At 40.8% G+C, this 21,456-nt stretch overlaps 1 protein-coding gene across 9 annotated transcripts in view; it reads right to left on the minus strand.

Moving 5' to 3' along the window:
• Positions 1-21,456, minus strand: part of MACF1 (microtubule actin crosslinking factor 1) — a 341,743-nt gene that overhangs the window by 198,782 nt on the left and 121,505 nt on the right. For all 9 annotated transcript variants that reach the window (XM_055342059.1, XM_055342058.1, XM_055342057.1 and 6 more), the window contains exon 2: positions 11,872-11,933. In XM_055342059.1, coding sequence (XP_055198034.1) covers positions 11,872-11,933 — 62 coding nt within the window. The remainder of the gene's footprint in view (positions 1-11,871; positions 11,934-21,456) is intronic.

Below are 21,456 nucleotides of genomic sequence, written 5' to 3' on the forward strand. Positions count from 1 at the left end.
TGAATGCTGTACACATTATCTCAGCTCTCTCTGACACTGACAAAGTAGGTAGTACTTCTATTTTACACATTTAAAAACAAGGGAAAGAGAGGTTGAGTAACTTGCCCAAGGTCACAAGTGGAAAAACTGGCCTCAGTTTGGTCTTTTCTGAAGTTAGTCTTTGCCATTAACTACTGTGCTTTATAATCAGTCAGAATCTCATTTTATTTATTTAATCCAAACAACTGCCCTATGATGTTTATTTATGTATCCTCAGAAGGAACTGAGACTTTGAGAAGTTAACGTCACACAGCTGCAGGAAGTGGCAGTAGGTTTTCTGGTTCGTTCCAAGTCCAGTGACAACTTCACCGAGTGACACAACACAGAATCAGAAGACTAGTGGCAAGTATAATAAGGAAGAAGATTCATTTCCAACATAAATAGTTCTCTAGACAACAATAAAAAGGGCTACTTCCAGAAGCAGTGGGTTTCTAGTCACTGAAATTTTCAAGCAGAGCCTGGGATACTAAGATTTCCACATTTGAGTGGAAAACTGTACTACAGTCATTTCCAATTATAATAGTCTAACATTCCAAACAGAATGAGAGTCAGAAAAGATCATGGCTATGGGGGCCATCTGACTGTTCAGTGGGTAGAGCATGTGACTTGATTTTGATGTGAGTTCAAGCCCCACATTGAGTGTAGAGATCACTTAAAAAAAAAAAAAAAGATAAAGGCTGGAAATAGCTGGTGATACTTCCTGGAAGAGGACGAACTAGAAGGACAGGGGAGGGGGGTTAAGATTTTATCTATCTATTTGAGAGAGACAGAGAGCTGGGGGAGGCACAGAAGAAGGAGAACATCTCAAGCCAACTTCATGCTGAGTGCAGAGACTAAAGCAGGGCTCAATCACATGACCCTGAGATCAAGATCTGAGCCAAAATCAAAAGTTGAACACTCAACCAACGGAGCTACCCAGGCACCCCTGGAAGGATTAGAAAATGTTTAGACAGAAGACAAAAGATCATAAAACCACAGCACATAAGGTACAGAGGTAGAAATATGCAAGGTATGAGTGCTTGTACCTGTGTGAGTGAAGGATTAAGAAGGTGATGGGTAGATTATCACCAGTTGGAGAAAATGGTTCATGATGAATTGGTTAATACCTTTCAAACACTGAAGGAATATTTCTTTAATATTTTTGTGCTATTCATAATATGAATATAGATATAACACTTTTTAATCTGCAATATTAACATTTTCTCCACTACTTCATGTCTAGACAAAATAACACATCTAGCTCAGACTTGTAGCATCTGTTGATTTCCATGATGTACATACTCCCACCATGACCAAATTCCAGCCACTAATATAATACCACTAAACGCAATGTTGGGAAGAAATGTACAACAGCACACCACTATATACTTTTTCATCAGAGATACAACAGACATAATTAACCTCAAGAGCATAGACAATATTAACATGTAGTAAAATAATTACGAAGTGATGTGTTTTGAGCATTTATTGCATTTATTTTAAATATAATTTATTTAATTGTAAGTTTATATAATTTAATTTTTCATAATGGCTATGCTTAGCAATCAGCTCACAAAATTAGTATTCAGCTCTTGTGAGCCCATGTAACCTGGCTCCAAGATTTTAAGAGCTCTCCCTCAAATGGGTCTAAGATTTCAAACTTGCACAACAGAAACAAGCAGGTCATGAGGGTTGGGAAGAAAGTGGATTTGAAAAGTTCAATTTTGGGTGCCTGGGTGGCTCAGGGGTTGAGCATCTGCCTTCAGCTCCAGTCATGATCCCGGGGTCCTGGGATGAAATCCCACATCCAGCTCCCATGAGGGAGCCTGCTTCTCCCTCTGCCTATGTTTCTGCCTCTCTCTGTGTGTCTCTCATGAGTAAATAAATAAATAAAATCTTTTTTTTTATTCAGTTTTTTTAATTTAATTTTTTTAAGATTTTATTTTTAAGTAATCTCTACACCCAATGTGGGGCTTGAACTCACAACCCAAGATCAAAAGCTGTACACTCTACCAACTGAGCCAGTCAGTGACCCTGAGAAGTTCAATTTTAAATATACTGAATTTAAAACAGCAGCAAAGGAGCTACAAACAGTAATGTTCTGGAAGCAGCTGAAAATACCAGAATTCAATTTGAGTCAGCTGAGAACTTAAGTTTAGAAGTCATATGCGTGGAGGTGCTAGCTAAAGACATGGGAAATGCTGGCCGTTAGGGCTTGGGGCAAGAAAGAAGAGCAGAGTGCTAAGGACTAAGCCTGTGGGGATAGCCAAAATTAGAAAGCAGGAGATGGAAAAGCAATCAACAAAGGATAGGGGATGGAAAAAAGGCAGTGAGAGAGGTAGGGGAAAAATACAAGAAAGGGTAATCAAGGAGGGAATGGATGATCACCAGTATCAAATGCTCCAGGACAAGCATGAGGACCAAGAAAGGGTTTTTTAGTCTTTTTACAAATAATGGTGTTTTTTGTGAGACTCACTTTCTAAAGAGTGGTAAAACAGAACTCAGATTACATATGAATGGTAGGTTAAAAAAATAAACAGAGAATATATTAAATACTTAATATTAAGGGTTAAAAAGAGAAGTGATAACAATGAGCAACTTACTTTTGATAGATAAGACCTGAGCATAGGGCATTAAAATCAGGAATGGGCACTAAAAAATTATTTAAATAAATTATAATAGGAATGAGGACCAAGTGAGATCATATTATCAACAGGACACTAAATACCACAGAGTACTAAAAAGGAAAAAGTAGTACTTTGAAATATAAAGTTAATCTCACATCGAGGACTCAACATCTCCTTCTAAAAATCCCAGTTGTTGGGATCTCTGGGTGGCGCAGCGGTTTGGCGCCTGCCTTTGGCCCAGGGCGCGATCCTGGAGACCCGGGATCGAATCCCACATCAGGCTTCTGGTGCATGGAGCCTGCTTCTCCCTCTGCCTGTGTCTCTGTCTCTCTCTCTCTCTCTCTATCATAAATAAATAAAAATTAAAAAAATAAAATAGAAATATAAAAAATAAAATAGAAAAATAAAAATCCCAGTTGTTTTATACCTGAGAACAGCAAAATTCAACCACCTTACAAGAAATTTTGCGAGACTAGTTTATTATGTCTCTCAGTCTTTGTCTTATTAGGACTAAATAACTATGAAAAACTATAAAAGAGAGATACAGACAGAAGTAATGGGGGCAAGGAGAGGAGTGTTTTTTTCCCTGGAGAATTTTCAGTAACAGAGAACAATCTATTTCTGAAGCATACTGGATATATCTCTGTCTAGAGAAGGATAAAGTACTAGCTAATACTTACTAGTGCTTCTATGTCAGAAAATTTTTAGATACAGAGATGAGATTTGGAGGGCTCAATTCACATCCCAAGATCACATACTAGTAAATAGCCAGGTCAATAAAATCTGCTGGTAAATGGCCAGGCCAATAAAGTCCAGGTCTGTCCCATTCCAAAGTCTTTACCCTCTTCTGCACACACTAAATTGCCTCTAAAATTTTCTACAAATCTCTTAAAAAAAATCCAATAGCTAAAAAATAAAAAATTCTGAGTTAACACTGCGTATGATACATATGAAATCCTAAGAGTTAAAAAAATAAAAAAATAAAAATAAATAAAAATAAAAGAAATAAAAGAAATCCTAAGAGTTGCCATCACAAGGGGAAAGTAATTTTTTTGCTTCCTTTTTTGATCATATCCATGACACAATGGATGCTAACTAAACTTACTGCTTATCATTTCATAATATATGTAACTCAAACCAATGCACTGTACACATTACACTTAAACAATGATGTATGTCATTTCTGTCTCAATAAAACTGCGAGAGGAAAGACAAGAAAAAGTCCAGTGGACCAAGCATCAGATGTTTTAGAGGCAGCCAGGCGAAGCTAAGACTGCTCAGAAATCATCAATATATGTTTCTCTTCAACAAAGACTCATGTTATCCTGTCAACAAAAAGATGACTGAACTTCAACTACCTAGGTCTTTGCCTGTTTGCACTCCCTGTGAAAATCACTGTCAACGTTAGTGAATGTCTCCAAAAAATATATGCAAATGGCTAACAAATTCATGAAAAGATGCTCAGTATCACTACCAAGTCAGGAGGAAAATGTAATCAAAACTATCCTCCCCATCCAACAGGAGGACTATAATCAAAAAGATTACAACTGTTGATGAGGATATTGAGAGACTGGAACCCTCATACATTGCTGGTAAGAATGTAAAATGGTGCAGCTGCTTTGGAAAACAGTCTGACGGTTCCTCAAAAGGCTGAACACAAGTTGCCATAAGACCCAGTTATTCCACTCCCAGATGTATACCCAAGACGACTGAAAAATGTATGTCCAGGAAAAATATGTATATATGAATGGATGTTCATAGTATTTACTATCCATAATAATAGCCAAAAAGTGAAAATAACTCAAATGTCTATCAATTGATAAATGGACAAACAAAATGTGGGACATCCATACAATGGAATATTATCTGGCAATTAAATACTGATATTTGCTATAATGTAGATGAACTTTGAAAACAATATGCTACATGAAAGAAGCCAGTTACAGGGATCCCTGGGTGGCTCAGTGGTTTAGTGCCTGCCTTCAGCCCAGGGCACAATCCTGGAGTCCCGGGGTCGAGTCCCGCATCAGGCTCCTTGCATGGAGCCTGCTTCTCCCTCTGCCTATGTCTCTGGCCCTCTCTTGCTCTGTGTCTCTCATGAATGAATAAATAAAATCTTTAGAAAAAAAAAAAGAAGCCAGTTACAAAGAAAAGGGTCACTTAATATATGATTCCATTTATAAACGATATCTAGAATAGGCAAATCTATAGAATCAGAAAGTAGATTAGTGGTTGTCTGGGGATGGGGAAAGGTATGCGGGTGGGCATTGAGGGAGAGACTGAACAGTACAGGGTTTCCTTTGGGGATGATAAGATGTTCTAGAATGGATCGTGGTGATGGTTGCACAACTCTGAATATACTATAAGCCACCATATACTTTAAATGGGAAACTTGTAGGATATGTGCATTAAATCTCAAAAAAAAAAAAAGCTACTTTTAATAATTAACAAATGACTAACTTTTGAGGGATCAAGTCCACCCAGACCAATCCTCCCCAACTCCTGGGCATTAATAAGCCAAGGAAAGCTCTGCTCTGCCAGTTCTTTAAAAATTAACTTGAAGTTATGGGCGCCTGGCGGGCTCAGTCAGTAGAGCATGTGACTCTTGATCTTGGGGCCGTGAGTTCAAGCCCCATGTTGGGTGTACAGCTACTTAAAAAAAAAAAAAAAAGATTAATGTGAAGTTAGAGAAAAACAAACGGCTCCCCCCAGCTTCTGAGTGGCTTTAGCAAGGGAATAAACTGTTCTAAGTACTTAAGTACTTAGAACCAGAATCTGGCCCAAAGGGATTTTAACACTCTCAGCTGCCAGATGAGAAGAGTGTTGCCTGGAGAAGTTAAGTACCCTGTGAAAGATCACTGAGCTGGGAAGTGTCCCCTCACTGTCTCCTGAGTCTGAGTTCAGTGCTCTTTCCCTTTACAAGACTTCCGTGATGCCTGACAGGCAGAAAGGACATACTAAGAGGACCTCCCCCTCCTCCAAAAAGAACCAAGGACTGTCACACGGTATTCTGATACCTGCAGAAAACCTCACTAAGGAAAGCTTTCCTCTAAGACTTAAAAGAAACACAAGCAGCTCAATTTCCTTGACCCAAACTATGTTGAAGAACAATAAAGAGGTCAGAAGAGAAAGCTTTGAAGAGTCTGTTATTTACTTTCCTCTATACTTATAAAAGGTACAGGGTAAACTAGAGTGAGCCTGGTTACTTTAAATGGGTTTCTGAATTTGTGATTTCTAAACTGCAAGAGGGGGATCCCATGTTGATTCAATGGCTAAATTTATCCTCAAGGAAAAGCCTAAATGCTAAGGCTTAAAAACAGATTGCAGTTGTCCCAGACTTTCTGCTTGTGAAAGAACGTGCAGGGAATGAGTAGAGGCTGGAAACCTGTTGGGGTAAGTAGAGGGAGAGGGGAGCAGAGTGTGAGGCTCTTTACTGATAAGAATTCTATTGTCTCTCTGTTTGGAGAATTCCTTAAGCTTTGAGGAATCTAACAGTGAGTGGCACCAGCCACACCTGATTCACAAAGGTTCTCTGAAGATGACTACTATTCTAAAATCCACATAAGGTAGCTTTACCTAACAGGCAGGCAAGGCACTTAGGTGTAGGAGTAGAAAATCCAATCCAAATGTAGGACCAAAATTTCAAGTGTGGGTTGAGATGTGTTTGGAATGAAATCAGGTCCTGAAAACACAGGTCCGGGCAGAGATGGTTCCTGAACCACCAACATGTGGCCACACGGGCAGTGCTCCTCCCTTCTGTGTCTCAAGCGTACTGCTCTGTCAATCTCTTCAATGAAACTCTTCCGCCAGTCTCCTTTTGATTGTCCGCACAGATGCGAATAAGCAAAGGCGTGTAAAAGTCCACGCCATGCTTCCGTGAGTTGTCTCACGGCTACGGCACAACAAGGGTGCCTAGAATCACCACAGCTATCTACAACCTAGTGTCCAATTAGACAGCCTCACACAAAGAAGTTGAGAATGTTGGAGTAAAAATTCAGAGTTGGAAAAGTTTTATTGGTATATTGGAATTCTTCATTGAAATTCAAGGAAGGCCAATAGCTACTAGATTGCATACATGAATAAAAAGGGAAAGAACTGTTCCATCTGTGAGGCTAATATCGGCCTCTCCCTTCTAGCTATAACTTCTGAAGTCACCAAGAACTGATCAGAGAGGGGCAGCCCGGGTGGCTCAGCGGTTTAGCACCACCTTCAGCCCAGGGCCTGATCCTGGAGACCCAGGATCGGGTCCCACGTCGGGCTCCCTGCATGGAGCCTGCTTCTTCCTCTGCCTGCCGGCCTGTCTCTCTCTCATGAATAAATAAATAAAATGTTAAAAAAAAGAAAAAAGAACTAATCAGAGAAAGCATTTCTCTTCCTTAGGAGCTCATGCGCTCAGTTCTCTCATCCTTCCTGGGGACACAGCATAAATAATTTACATAAAACCTTATTTAAAACTCTAGATTTTTCAGGGTGCCTGCCTGGCTTAGTTGGTAGAACATGCAACTCTTGATCTTGTGGTTATGAGTCCAAGCCCCAAGTAGGGCATGGAGCCTACTTTAAAAAAAATTTTTTTTAGTAATAAAACTCTGATTTTTCTTTTTTCTTGCTTTCTTTTTTTTAACATTTTATTCTCTTATATTTTTTAAGTAATATCTAAACTTACAACCCTGAGATCAAGAGTCACACATTCCACTGACTGAGACAGCCAGGTACCCCTCCAGATTTTTTTTTTGATATTTTATTTATTTATTCATGAAAGGGGGGGGCACAAGCAGGGGGAGTGGCAGAGGGAGAGAGAGAAGCAGACTCTCCGCTGAGCAGGGAGCCCAACTCGGGATCATGACCCGAGCCGATCATGACCTGAGCGGAAGGCAGATGCTTAACTGACTGAGCCACCCAGGTACCCCTAGATTTTTCTTTTTGACAATTCTAGCATATGCCCAGAACTCTTGGGTTTGTAGGTTTGCATTCTAAATTAGCTTATTTATATATTACAGATGCTAACAACCTTAACAAACATCTTTTAAGATTGGACCAACAGTATTCTCAACATTAGTTGAGTTCTTTATTAAAAGAATTGTTTATTCCACAACAAACTGTTCCCCACAGAGATAGCTGGGGATCCAAGAGATCCTAGGTCAACTAAATCCACAACTTGGAGAGACTTGGTTGCTTTGATCTTATAACCATCTACTTGCCAACGGCCACATTATTCCGGGTATGCTTGGGGAGCAGAGCAAGGGATGCCTGAATTACAAAAAACAAATCTTGATCCGTAGTTCTCAGCCCAAAGTTTCAAGAATGACAGCATGGGGATCCCTGGGTGGCACAGCGGTTTGGCACCTGCCTTTGGCCCAGGGCGCGATCCTGGAGACCCGGGATTGAGTCCCACATCGGGCTCCCGGTGCATGGAGCCTGCTTCTCCCTCTGCCTGTGTCTCTGCCTCTCTCTCTCTCTCTCTCTGTGACTATCATAAATAAATAAAAAAAAATTAAAAAAAAAAAGAATGACAGCATGGAGCAAGGATTCTGATTAGCAGTGAATCTCTTTCTCTCTCTCTCTCTCTCTGAAATATCCCAAGATGAGAAAATGCCATTGGAACTTAAAGGGTTGGGGGTCCAAGGAGAGAGGAAAAATAGCCAGGGACTGAAGTAAGGCTCTGGCTGGCCTCCAATTTCTAACAATGTTCTGCTGTGCTCATCTCATTTCTCCCTCCCTGGGCCTCCTGTCATCACGCAGCACTGAGGCAGAGGTCCAACTGGCAACAGCAGAGAGCCAGGGCATTTGTGTTCAACTACAAAGTTTAGGAGACAAGCCTGAGTCAGGATAAATTCAGTTCTTTCAATTGTTAGTGATGAGGCACAAAAGAGTAAGTTGGGGGCATATTTAGTAGAAAGAGCATATGATTTTGGTCAGAAGACTCATGAATGGTCCCTAGGTCCCACTTTCACTAGCTATATGATCTTGGGAAAGTCATTTTATGCCCTTCTAATTCTCACTTTCCCTCATTGTGAAAACAGACAAAATTAAATACCTTTACTGCCTTCAGAATTCTCATAAGAATCAAGCCAGGTAAGAATGTGGTCTGTAAGCTATAAAATACTATTAAAATATTAAAATATTATTTACTCAAGGCAATCAGTCCTGGGTATCTCTTACATCTGCAGTGTAGTATGTGGCAGAGAAAGCAGTACATATACAGTCTGAGCACTCAGTGAGCACACTGATGGGGGGAAGACCAATGTGTGAACACACAAGCCATCACTTCAAAGCAGTGTGGAACAGAGATAGAGTTGAGATTAATTTAGGCTGAGGACTGGATGGAGGTCAGATTCTCAGGAAGGTGATACTGTACATGGAACCTTGAAGGATAAGTGGGTGATGGCCAGGCAGAGGAGATTGGGACGTGCCTTCTAGGGAGAGAGAGATGAAGAAGCAAAGAGGTGTGAAAGCACACTGTGTTTAGAGAGCAGTGACTTATCTCCTGTGGCCACAGCTCCGGCTACACAGGGGAGAATGCCTGCAAATGAAGCTGGGCAGCTTGGAGGCAGGTTGTTAAGGACTGTGCATCATGACAGAGTTCTGTGTCGCCGAACTAGAGGCAAATGGTACATATTGAAGAAATTAAAGGGGAATAGCAATTTTCTCTCCCTGTCTCTCTGCCTTTCTTCTTTATCCTGGCACTAACCAAGTTAAGATGTAATGTCTGCCTTCAAGTTAAAATCAAACAGAAAGATATAGAATGTGCACAAGTGCTATAACAAAAGCACACAGGGAAAACAATAAGGGCACAAAGGAAAGGGTAGCCAATTCCATGTGGGAGATTCAGTTACATATTTAACGAGGTGGTATTGAATTGGGGTTATGCAGACAGAACAGAGATTGGGGGAGGCTTCACACACGGGGAACAGGATGAGCTAAGATACAGGGTCATAAAATAGCATGGCACACAGTTCAGCAAGTGCCTGAGGTAGAAGGGGAATTCGACACTATGAGCCTGGAAAGGTAGGCAGAAGTTGGGCCATTACTGTAGATGTTAAGAGCACAGGTTCTAGACTTTAGGTTACCTGAATTCTAAAATCTCAGTTCTGGGGCGCCTAGGTGGCTTAGGGGGCTAAGCGTCTGCCTTCGGCACAGGTCATGATCCCAGGGTCCTGGGATCGAGCCCTGCAGTGGGCTTCCTGCTCAGCAGGGAGTCTGCTTCTCCCTCTCCCTCTCCCTCTGCCTGCCACTCTCCCTGCTTATACTCTGTCAAATAAAATCAAAATCTTAAAAATAAAATAAAATTTCTGTTCTGCCTCTTTCTAGTGGTGTGACCTTAAGTTAACCTCTCTAAACCTCCTTTTCCTCACTGATAAAATGGGAAAACTGAAAGAGTCTCCAACATCAGGTCACTGAGGAGTAAACAAGATAATCCACATAGAAGACTTAGTCCAGAATGCTAGCTTTACGGTAAGCACTCAATAAACTATTACTACTATTTGCATTATCAGTGTTACTACAGAAAACTTTATTAGGAACTATCAAGTGATCAAGGCAAGCTGAAAAGGCCCTGGACGAGAGCAGAGGTCATGGGAATGGAGAAGTGAGGTGCAGGCATATTTCTGAGTTGGAAGTGACTGACTAGAGATGGTAACAAGGGAGATGATGGGTAGAAAACATTCTAGATTCCTAACTTGGATAATTATGTATGTGAATGAAAATATTCAGCAATTTAGGATGTGTTGGATATGGGATATTGTCTGGGTGACGTCCAGATGAACGTGTCCAGTGCACTGTCTTCGGCTTAGGAAAGAATATAGGAAATGGCTCTCTCATTACATCCACATCCATATCTTTTATTTTGAAAACTGTCCTCACCTGCAGTCCCAACTAAACGTGGCCTCTAGGAGCCACGTCTGATTTATGTAACCATCTCCCTAGCCATAGATTACTAAGCTATAGATGGACACCTGACCCAGGGAGGGAAAGAAAATTCCAGCCAATCAGAATTTTGTTTTGTGTCTTCAGAATTATAGCCACAGGGGTTTACGTCACCATTTGAGAGACAGCCACCACAGTTTCCACAAACAATGGCAAAAGCAATTAACGTAGGAGATATGTAGGAAGAAATAAAAGTGAGACAACACAAGCCCTCAATAAAAAGACGGAGTAGCTGCCTGATAATGTTTAGTTTTCATAAAGCCTAGCTGCATCCAGACACCAGATTCTATGAGATCACTTCATATCCTTTTTCTACTTGTGCTTCTTTATGTTCCACACCACCAGTGATCACTGTGACTAACACACATGAGATTGCCAAAGAAGAGTACAGAGAACCAAACAAGAAAATGAGTATGGTTAGGACCCTAGAGACCAGCAACATGGAGGAATCAGAGAAAGAAAAGCCACTCAAAGAGGCATGAAAAAAGCATTCATAGAGGAAAGAGGTAATTCAGGAAAAAGCAGTGTGTTAGAAGCCAACATAAAAGAGGGTTTTAAGAAATAATGTTAGTCAACAGTATCAGATGCAATGGAGAAACCAAATAAGAGGAAGATAAACTAGGCTACTGGATATGGCAAGTAAGAGGTCACTGGTGACCTTTCCCTGAGCAGTAATCAATATAACTCAAAATTATGTAAATTATTTGAGTAATTATTATATAATATCCAAAAACTTTGTCTGCAAATCTTGACTGTCACATTAGTCAGTCATACTGGTCGTCCTCAGGAGGGCATTTAACATACCTCTGCCTTGGTTTCTCTTCTATTTAAAAACAATAATACAATCTCCCCCCAACCCAAGCCATTCTGGAAGTGTTCTGCAACTTAAACTGCATGGTGGTGATAATGTATAGGCACATGTAAAAATTGCTTAAACATTTAAGATTTATGCACTTAAAGAGAAAGAAGGAGAACAAAAGTCCCATCCTGTTTCTCTAGAAATAGAAAGAAGGAAGCTTATAAAATAATCTATAAAGCTAGGAACAGTGTTTTTGAGTCCAGGAATCACCCCCTGGTATCCTCACCCTTAATCTTCTGAGGTAATGGCATCTATTACTCTCCTTTCCAAGAAACTGATCAGTACAAGTTTCCACACTGTTATGACTATGTTAGTTATTTTTAAAAAGTCACATGTGTATCTCCATGAGGCACATGACAAGCATCTGAACTATCAGTGAGAAAGGACTGAGAGATCCAGCTTAAAAGTAGCCAAGGGGCTAGGGCAGCATCTATGGAGTCCTACCTTCATCAGGTGCTTGTTCACCCATTTGGTGAACGTCTTCTTCTGAACACGGTCCCGTTCATCTGTAAAGGAAACACAGAGAAGGCATTGGCTCAGCACTGCCCAGATAAGTTCCCATACCCCTGCTTTGTCCACACCCCAGCTTCTGCACACACTGTGGTGATGGTTTCCCCAGACCCATGAGAAATGTTGTGTTGTTGGGAAGATTTCTCCTGTCTGAGCTTCATCTTCTGTCCTGACCGTCTTGCTACTTTACAGATTAGACAGACGCATAGCCTCAAAACCCACAGCCATGGCAAAGTCTCCTTCGCACCATAACCTGGTGGGTGAGTGACTCTCTGCTTCCCCGCAAAGCAACCTCCAAAAAGTCAAAGCTGTGAACACCGCCCGCAGGAGAAGCAGAGCGGCCTTGGAGTTTGGGCCACTTGTACATCTCCCTCTTCACAAACCCATCTGCAAGACCAGTGCTCTGCTCTCACCCCCTTCCTACCCCACTTTCTACCCCTAGTTCCAGTTTCCTCACCAGTCATTACCAACTCGGCAACCTCAGAAAGCTGCTCAGTTTACCTGCACTGCACATCTCCATCACCTCCACCTTCTTATAGAGCCTCCTCTTTGTAGGCACACTCTCCTTCATCCTCAGTTTTGTGGACCTCATTAACAGAAGCATGACTGCCGCTGTTCCAGAGGCCCGATCCTGCAGAGGACTCCCTTTCTCCCACACCTGCCAATTCCCCAGAGCACCTCCAGACCACTGATCCTTCGGCCTTGCTCCTTTTCACCTACTTGAAGCCTATGCCATCCCCCTATTATCTTGTTCAAATCATCCTCACTATCATCAACCACTCCCTGCCACTGCCGCCCACCCCCCATATGGTGAATCTACCTTAGCTTCCCAACAACTTGGTTCACATTTACTACCTCCACATGCATCCTCTGGTGTCATCCTCACCTTACCTCATCTCCAGTTCATATTCAGCCACCACGCTGCCACACTGTATTTCCTGCTCCAAACATGCCTCCTTAGCAGTCATCCTAATCATTCCCAAGCTTTATCACTCCATTCTCATTTTATTCCTTTTATTAAGAGCATCTAAACTTACTCTGGTCTGTGCTAGAAAACACAGTCAAGCAATTCAAAGCTGCCATCACTAATCCCCCAGGAACTGCCACCTGCCTATCCTTCTACCACTAAGCACACCATGACAATTTGCAAAACTGAATTACCACCATTGCTCAACTCTTCCATTTTTTCTCCAGGTCAGAGAATTAAGTAACTCTAGTTCACTAGTAATCCACACAAAGTGAGGTTTTTCCGTCTCTCCTGCCCAGTTCCTCCTGACTGCCTCATAAGAGCCACATAGGTGCGATTCTGAACAATGCTGGCATGCTCTCCAGGTCAATGTACCACCTACTCACATTTCTGAATTTATAGCCACTCGGTAAATGCTATCTCTTCACTGCCTCTGGTCTTAACGTCACATCCTTCTTTCAGCCTTGAATTTTTTCCTGCTTTGCAAGGAACAGCGATCTCTTACTACTACATACCACAGAACTTGGGAATCAGAATTAGCTATCTACTCTTATCCCCTGCTGAAACACGATTCCTTTCAAGAACAAAGAATCATCTGTTCAGGGTTGAAAGGTCTGCCCAAATCCTACATAACTCTATACTATTCCTGATACTTAAAATTTAATAGAGAATTCATTAGCTCCTAAGGCAATATGTATCACTTTAATAGTTCTATAAAGTGTTATCATTTGCTTCCTTATAAATTCTCCCTACTGGCTCTCATTTGGAACTGTTAGAATTTTAAGTACAGGCCACCTTTCACTTAAGGGTCCTGCAAGTACTCAAAGCTGGGATTTTTATTAGATTTGACCACTGTCATTCCAATATATTTTGATCTTTTTAGAGGCTGATTCAGTTATCCAACATCTTCATTAACCCTTCCAAGCCTGTGTCATCTACAGACGGAATGAGAATCAGCTTACAAATGCCATCTCTTCTAAATCACTGATACTGCTCACACTATTTTCTCTTTATGGCATGCTACTCTCTCCCTTTCTGCCTCTCTCCAAATGCTATTTACTATATATATATTTGAGAAAGAGAGCATGAACAGGGGGAGGAACAGAGGAAGAAGGACAAGCAGATTCTGCGTGGAGCACACAGCCTGATGACCCCAATCCCATAGCCCCAAGATGATGACCCGAGCCAAAATCAAGAATTGGACACCCAACCAACTGAGCCACCCAAGTGCCCCAAACACTGTTTACTCTTTAAAATCTAGTTCATTCATTCATTCACTCATTTTTTCTTTGAATACATCTTTATTAAGGACCTAGATTCTTGGAAGAGCTGTGTTTGACTCTAACAATAGATACCAATGACACAGTCCCTATCTTTAAAAGAATGACATTTGGGACACCTGGCTGGCTCAGTTGGTGGAGTGTACAACTCCTGATCTTGGGATCATAAGTTCAAGCCCCATGTTAGGTGTAGAGCCTACCTTAAAAAATAAAAAATAGATGACAGTCTAGCAGAGAAAAGAAATAACTTAAAAAAAAAAAAGAAATAACTTCAGTGCAGTTTCATACACACTCTAACAGAGCTAAGCACAGAGTGCCCAAGAACAGAAGAAAATGGTTAGGCCACTTGAACAAGAGAGGGAAACATGGGCAGTTAGTGAAAGTTTCCAGAGGAGAGACCCTAACTAAATGGTAAAAGGGGAGTAGAAGCTAGCCAAGAATTAAAGGGAAGGAACAAAGCTACTACATGTAAACTTCACCTAATGCAAATTCGTGGAGACAACCAGGAGCTAATGTTCAGAGAAGTGCACAGAATCAAGGATGCCTGAAAGACAGGATGTGTATTAAGTAGTGGAGAGACTTCAAACTAGATAGGATGCCATGGGCCAAATCACAACCTTTCTTACAAGTTAAGGAGTCCAAACTTTACCACTAAGAAATTGATAGGAGAAGGTAAGGGAAAGCTTCAAAAGATTTTAAATAGGAGATGACATGATCAAATGTGTGATTAAGAAAAATTACTCTGGCAGCCTTTCCTGACAACTCCAGGTCCCAACTGTCTCTTTGTCCTACACATTTTTATGGTACTTACTATGCTAATCACTCAATCAGCACTTATATAGAGTCCTGAACTTTTAATATGCTCATTCTTACATCACCAATGAGATCACTAACTCCTTAAGAAATCATGTTTTACTTTTTGTATCTCTTAAAGCGGCTAACAGCTACCACTCTGCAAGATATGACCTAAAACAAAAACAAAAACTTTCTTCACTGGCCAATATATGATTAGAAGACTGCTTAATGAAACACACAGAATGAAATCAGAGCCAAGTCACCTACAGGAAAACAGTCCAATATGTAAAAAAATCCCAATACCCCAATAAGTGTCACTCTTGTACTGAAACATGCAGCCACGACAGGAAAATAAAATTAAAGCTAACAAAAAGTTCTGCCCCCCTAACATTTTCACCACTACCAAAGCCATTTTGCTTCACTACACTAATATCTTCATAACCAAGAACGGCCTGTTTCCATTTTTACAAAATTCTCACTCCAGAAACACAAGTTTACCCTTTTTTTCCTTCTTAGAATTTCTTTTATTATAAAGGTTATATATGTTTGTCTTGACAGGTTAAATAATACATAGATGGAAAAGGAAGTTATCAAATTTCCTTTTAAACTAATCAACATTTTAAAGAAGAGGCAGGGAAATCCTGGGTGGCTCAGTCGGTAAGTCATCCATGGTCTTGATCTCGGGGTCATGAGTTCAAGCCCTACATTGGGCACCATGCTGGGCATGGAGCCTACTTAATATATATATATTTATTATTTATTTTATTGTATATACAAAAATATTTATATATTTACGTGTATGACTATATGAAGAAGAGGCAGAATTCATGGGATTTCTTTTTCTTTTTCTTTTTTTTTTTTTTAAAGATTTTATTTATTTATCCATGAGAGACACAGAAAGAGAGACAGAGGCAGAGACACAGGCAGAGGGAGAAGCAGGCCCCATCACAGGGAGACCGATGTAGGATTCGATCCTGGTCTCCAGGATCACGCCCTGGGCCAAAGGCAGGCACTAAACCGCTGAGCCATACAGGGATCCCCAGGATTTCTTTTTAGTCCACTGCCTCCTTTATTTTTTACCTGAAGATGCGACACCGATCCATTTTACTATTTCCGTAAGTAATTCCGTTCACCTACCAAGCCCTCCAGGAGAATAATACGCTAGGGAGACCTGATGTTCTGATACTAGTCATATTTCCAATAGCTAAAAAACAGTCCTTCAAATCACTGGCAAGAGGTCAAGTACTTATTCCGAGCCTAATCATTAAGGGCAACATGATTTCACAAGCCCTTCTCAAGACCAGCTAGCCTTCTTTAGAGCTGAGCTGTAAGTTCCTCAGAAAAAGATTTTATGGAACAACTGTGCTCCAAAGCTGAAGGATTCTTTTTTAGGATCCTGTGTTACAGACCCACCAATTACATGCAAGCTCTTTCCTGATTTAAGCATTGAGACAAGAGGATACTAGAGTGCCTCAGGTTTAGGATCAGCAAGGAAATTCATTACAGAAGCCAAAGAACAACTTAACTATTAAACTTTCAGAATGCTCCAAACAGCTCAGACTTTCAAACTTTTTAATAAATTTTACATTTGGCTCCCCACACATAAATCCCTAATTTAATCCCAGGCTCAGCAAGAATCTTTCTACCTAATGCTGGAAGTAGAATTTTCAAAGACACTCTAGTCAATCAAAAAAAGGGGGGGGGGGATCATATTCTTTTTTGATGCTTCTTAGAAACTTGGCCCAACCAAATGCTATGAAGACCCAACAAATTACCCAACTGCCCACTGGGAAATTCTAAGATTAAACATATTGATGTTCAGTTAATCATGGGAGGTTACTTAATTAGAAGGATTTGATACTTGTTTCTGACTTTTAATAAGACCATTACAGTCCAGGGGATCCCTGGGTGGCTCAGCGGCTTGGTGCCCTTCGGCCCAGGGCGTGATCCTGGAGTCCCGGGATCAAGTCCCACATCAGGCTCCCTGTGTGGGGCCTGCTTCTCCCTCTGCCTATGTCTCTGCCTCTCTCTTTTTCTTTCATTAATGAATAAATAAAATCTTTTAAAAAGGGGGGGGGAGACCATTACAATCCACCAAGTTATCAAAAATACCCTAATTTTCTTTGTTTTATTTTCATCTGCAGAGACATCCTTTGGTAACTTAGGCAAGTCCTTCCACCTAAAATCTGGATCCCACCTCTTCCCTTCTCTTTAGGAACTTAATTATCCCCTAGCTTGTAGATCTTTAACTTCTCTCTTTCCTTTTCCTTGGCTTCCTGAATAAGTATGATGACAATGTTGTCTCCCTTTCCTCACCTCCTCTTTCCCCCCATGTGACCTGTGTAGCTTTGAGCCCCACAAATTCACCGAAACTGTTTTCTCCATAGTCACCTACCTAACTGCTAACTCAGAAGACACTGCTAACCTTTCTTTCACCTTTTTTTTTTTAAGATTTTATTTATTTATTCATGAGGGACACACAGCGAGAGGCACGGGTAGAGGGAGAAGTAGGCTCCTCGAGGGGAGTCCAATGTGGGACTTGATCCTGGGACTCTGGGACCACATCCTGAGTTGAAGGCAACTGCTCAACCGCTGAGCTACCCAGGCGCCCCCATCTTTCATCTTTTAAATTCACTCTCCCTCTTGAATATGAAACTCCACTGCACCCTTGTGTTCCTCCTTCATCTTTGGTTATTCCTTCTCTTCTTAAATGTTTACTCATTGTTAGCCCTCTTTCCTTCATTTTGTATTACAGGTTCTTAAGATATCCATCTTAAGATACCCACAGGTCCGTACATGGGTCCATACATTTGGAGAGGGGTGCCATGAACCACCTAAAACTGCATGCATTGGGTGTTATGCGCATGTTGGGAAGGGGTAAAAAGACGCATAGCTTAAAAAAAATAAAGAAAGACGTTATAAAGAGCAGTTCTCCCCATTTTCCCAGAATAATTCTATCTACTTCCATTTTTCAAACTGTAACTGATCACTTTCATTTGCTGACAGTTGGAACGTTAGGTCTAGAGTTCAGAATAGCAGTCAGAAGTGAGGCTACAAATTTGAAGCTAACAGCTGGCAGCTGAGGCTATGGCAAGTACAGCAGACTAGCCTATCTCAACAAATCTTCCGAAATCACCACTTTGCCCATATTATCTCTCTACTCAAAAATCCTTTACTGGCTTCCAGAAGACCAAGTCCAGGTCCTTCATTTCCAGTTTGCTATAAACCTTTGAAATTCAATTCTAGTTTTTATTCATTGTGTGTTAAATGGTGGGAGTAGATAAAGAAGTGGCCTCTGACCTGAGGAAATTTACAATCTACTCTTCCAACTTTATCTTTGGGCTCTTCCCTGCATGACTCAACTACAACCATTCTGATACCATTGTTTCCCAACATAACTTGCACATTCTTGTCCTTGTTGCCCCTACTGTAATATCTCTCCCTCTCTTTTCGGGTTATCTAAGAGCCTCCTTACAAGGTCCAGATGAAGTCCCATTTCTCCCCTCTCTCTTTCTAGCTATGCCAGCCACTTCTATATGCCTGCAGATGCTTGCGTTTATTCAGTTGACTTGGCACCAAGCATATAAAACCTATTATTAGATACTTCTCTATGTAAATCCTATTTATCAACTTTAGCTCTTTGGAGTCAAGAATCATGTTTCAAATTTCCTTAAATATTCAACATTTAAGACAACAATGGGTACTCAAGAACACTCACTCATTTAAGAAATATATACTGAAAGCCCTCTATGTGCCAAGGTTATACCTATAAGGACACATTAAGATGGTATTTTCAAAGTCAGACTAAGAAGTATTCCCAAATGATAATTAAAAGGTTGCTTTTCAGCAGGAAACCGGGATTTCCATTCAGATGTCCCATCTACAGTTACAGCTTTCCTAAATTCTTCTTGCCACATCTGGATCCAGGAGACTTTGCACCACTTAATGTAGGTTCAAAGAAAATGGGCTGAAAAAAATAGACCCGTAAATACAAAGGAAAAACTGATGGTTGCCACTGGGTAGGGGAGTGCAGGGAGGGGCAAAATGGGCAAAGAGGAGTTGAAGGTACAGGCTTCCAGTTATGGAATGAGTAAGTCATGGGAATAAAAGGCACAGCACAGGCAATATAGTCAATAATATTGTAATAGCGTATGGTGACAGATGATAGATACACCTGTGGTGAGATAGCAGAATGTATAAACTTACTGAATCATATGCCTGAACCTAATGTAACATTACATGTCAGCTATATAGCAAAAGGGAAGGAGGGAAAGGAGGGAAAGGAGGGAAAGGAGGGAAAGGAGGGAAGGAAGGAAGGAAGGAAGGAAGGAAGGAAGGAAGGAAGGAAGGAAGGAAGGAAGGAAGGAGTGGAGAGGGGGAGACAGATCAAGCAATTAATTGTGCTTACCAAAAATATATAATTGCACCAGCATTATAAATGATTCCTATCCTCAGACAAACATAAGTCAACTTTGGGATATAAGACTGACCTAGACATTGTATTTACATTGTATTGACTCACAATACAACTCTATCAAGTACACACTATTTGTCCTCAATTTCATAGTGCAAATTGAGGCTCAAAAAGGCTTATTAATAATTTTTCCAAATCACCCAGTTAGCAAGTAGAATTGAGATTCAAATCCAAGTCTGTCATGGACTTTTAACCTCCACACCTACTGCCACCATGAAATTATTAGAAGGCAATACAATACAGTCCTGTGTAATGACAGTAAGAAGGGAGGTGCAAACCATCACTGTAATCAGTATTCATCACCAGCATCTATCACCAAGTGTTAGCACAGACTTAGAATGTCTCAGTGAAGATTGAGAATTGGGAGTTTAAGGAGGTGATAATTCTAGAAAATTCAATGCAAATTAAAGTTTATGTTATTTCCCAGGCAAATTAGAACTTTATTTTTTTTTAATTAGAACTTTATTAATGATAATTCTTTGCTCTATTGGGAATTCAAGAGTAAACGACAGAAGTTAGATATGGGAATAAGAATGGTGACAAGAAATGAGTCATAGAGATGGCTGGACAGGCACACAAGGAGAAGGGAAGAGGGAGAAAAGCTCAATAGTTTCATTAGGTTATCAGAAAAACTAAATCACAGATACAAAGAGATCAGAGGTTTAAGAATTCTCAAAATATCCTCTTGGAGATGAAGAAATCAAGCCCTAAGAGGTTTAAGAACTTGGAAAAAGTGACACAGGGGCAGAATCAGATCTGTACCTTGGATCTGTTGGCCTCTAGTCTATGATGCTTACCCTATCGAACACTCAGCATCCCTCTCTGAATCTGAGTTTCATCTGCAATATAAGGAGTTTGGACTAGGTCAATGGTTCCCAAATACCAGTCTGTGAACTGGCCACATCAAAATCACTTGCAGAGCTTACACTGGGCTAAGCACCTGAATATCATGACTCCTCATAACGACTCTGAGTTAGGGCCTATTTAAATCCCCCTTTAAAAAATGGGAAATCACGGCATAGAAAGATAAAGCAATTCTCTCAGCGCATCTAAACTATTTAGTATAGAGCAGGGGCCCCAAGCAGACGGGTGATGCCAAAGTCCATTCTCTTAACCACTAGACCACAATGCCTCCATGGGATTAAACAGGGCAAGATGAGACAGAATAAGGTTTCTGCCCCAAAACTTTTTTTTTAATTTGTTTATTTACTTATTTATTTATGAGAGACACAGAGAGGCAGAAACACAGGCAGAAGGAGAAGCAGGCTCCACGCAGGGAGCCGGATGCAGGACTCAAACCCGGGACCCCGGGATCATGCCCTGGGCTGAAGGCAGACATGAGTGTCTGAGCCACCCAGCCATCCCTGCCCCAAAACTTTCAATAAAGATTCTAAACTTTCTTATACTTCTCGTTGATTACAGGAAAGGGAACCTTTATCTCCACGCACTTTCAGATGCAGACGATTCTTTTCTCTAAGTCTCAGGGAAGAAATCTCAATGATACCAGAAAGATAAAAGGCTAGACTGCATGGCAACAACAGACTAACACAGCCTCTCCGTGTGCCCCAAACAATATTATAATATCACCTTTGTTTCTCAGAAAGCACTTAAATATCTGGCAGTACTGGCCTAGCGGTCAGGAGACAGGATCAGAACCGTAGCTCTCTGCTACACCCCTTTTGAAATTTCTTCTGCCCTCTCCTCTCGATGAAACAGCTGACGATTTCAATTTTAGTGAAAACCTGCCTATTTGGGTCACGATTTTGTTCTGCTTTGGAGACTCGAGAGTATAATATCAAAGATACTTTGATTATCAAAGTCAGTGATCAATCCAGGAGCTTCCAAACTCCGATTTTACAAACCAGTAAAGGTTCCAAAATAAATTGAAAAATCTAACATAAAGCTGTCAACCTTTTCTTTTGCTAGGTAGGGATATCTAAAACCAAGCTACCACCTAAGAACCATTCTTTCATAAATAAAGGACACTTTAACACCAGAAAAGT

The sequence above is a fragment of the Nyctereutes procyonoides genome, unplaced genomic scaffold, assembly GCF_905146905.1.
Source record: "Nyctereutes procyonoides isolate TBG_1078 unplaced genomic scaffold, NYPRO_anot_genome, whole genome shotgun sequence".
In the NCBI taxonomy this organism is placed as follows: Eukaryota; Metazoa; Chordata; class Mammalia; order Carnivora; family Canidae; genus Nyctereutes; species Nyctereutes procyonoides.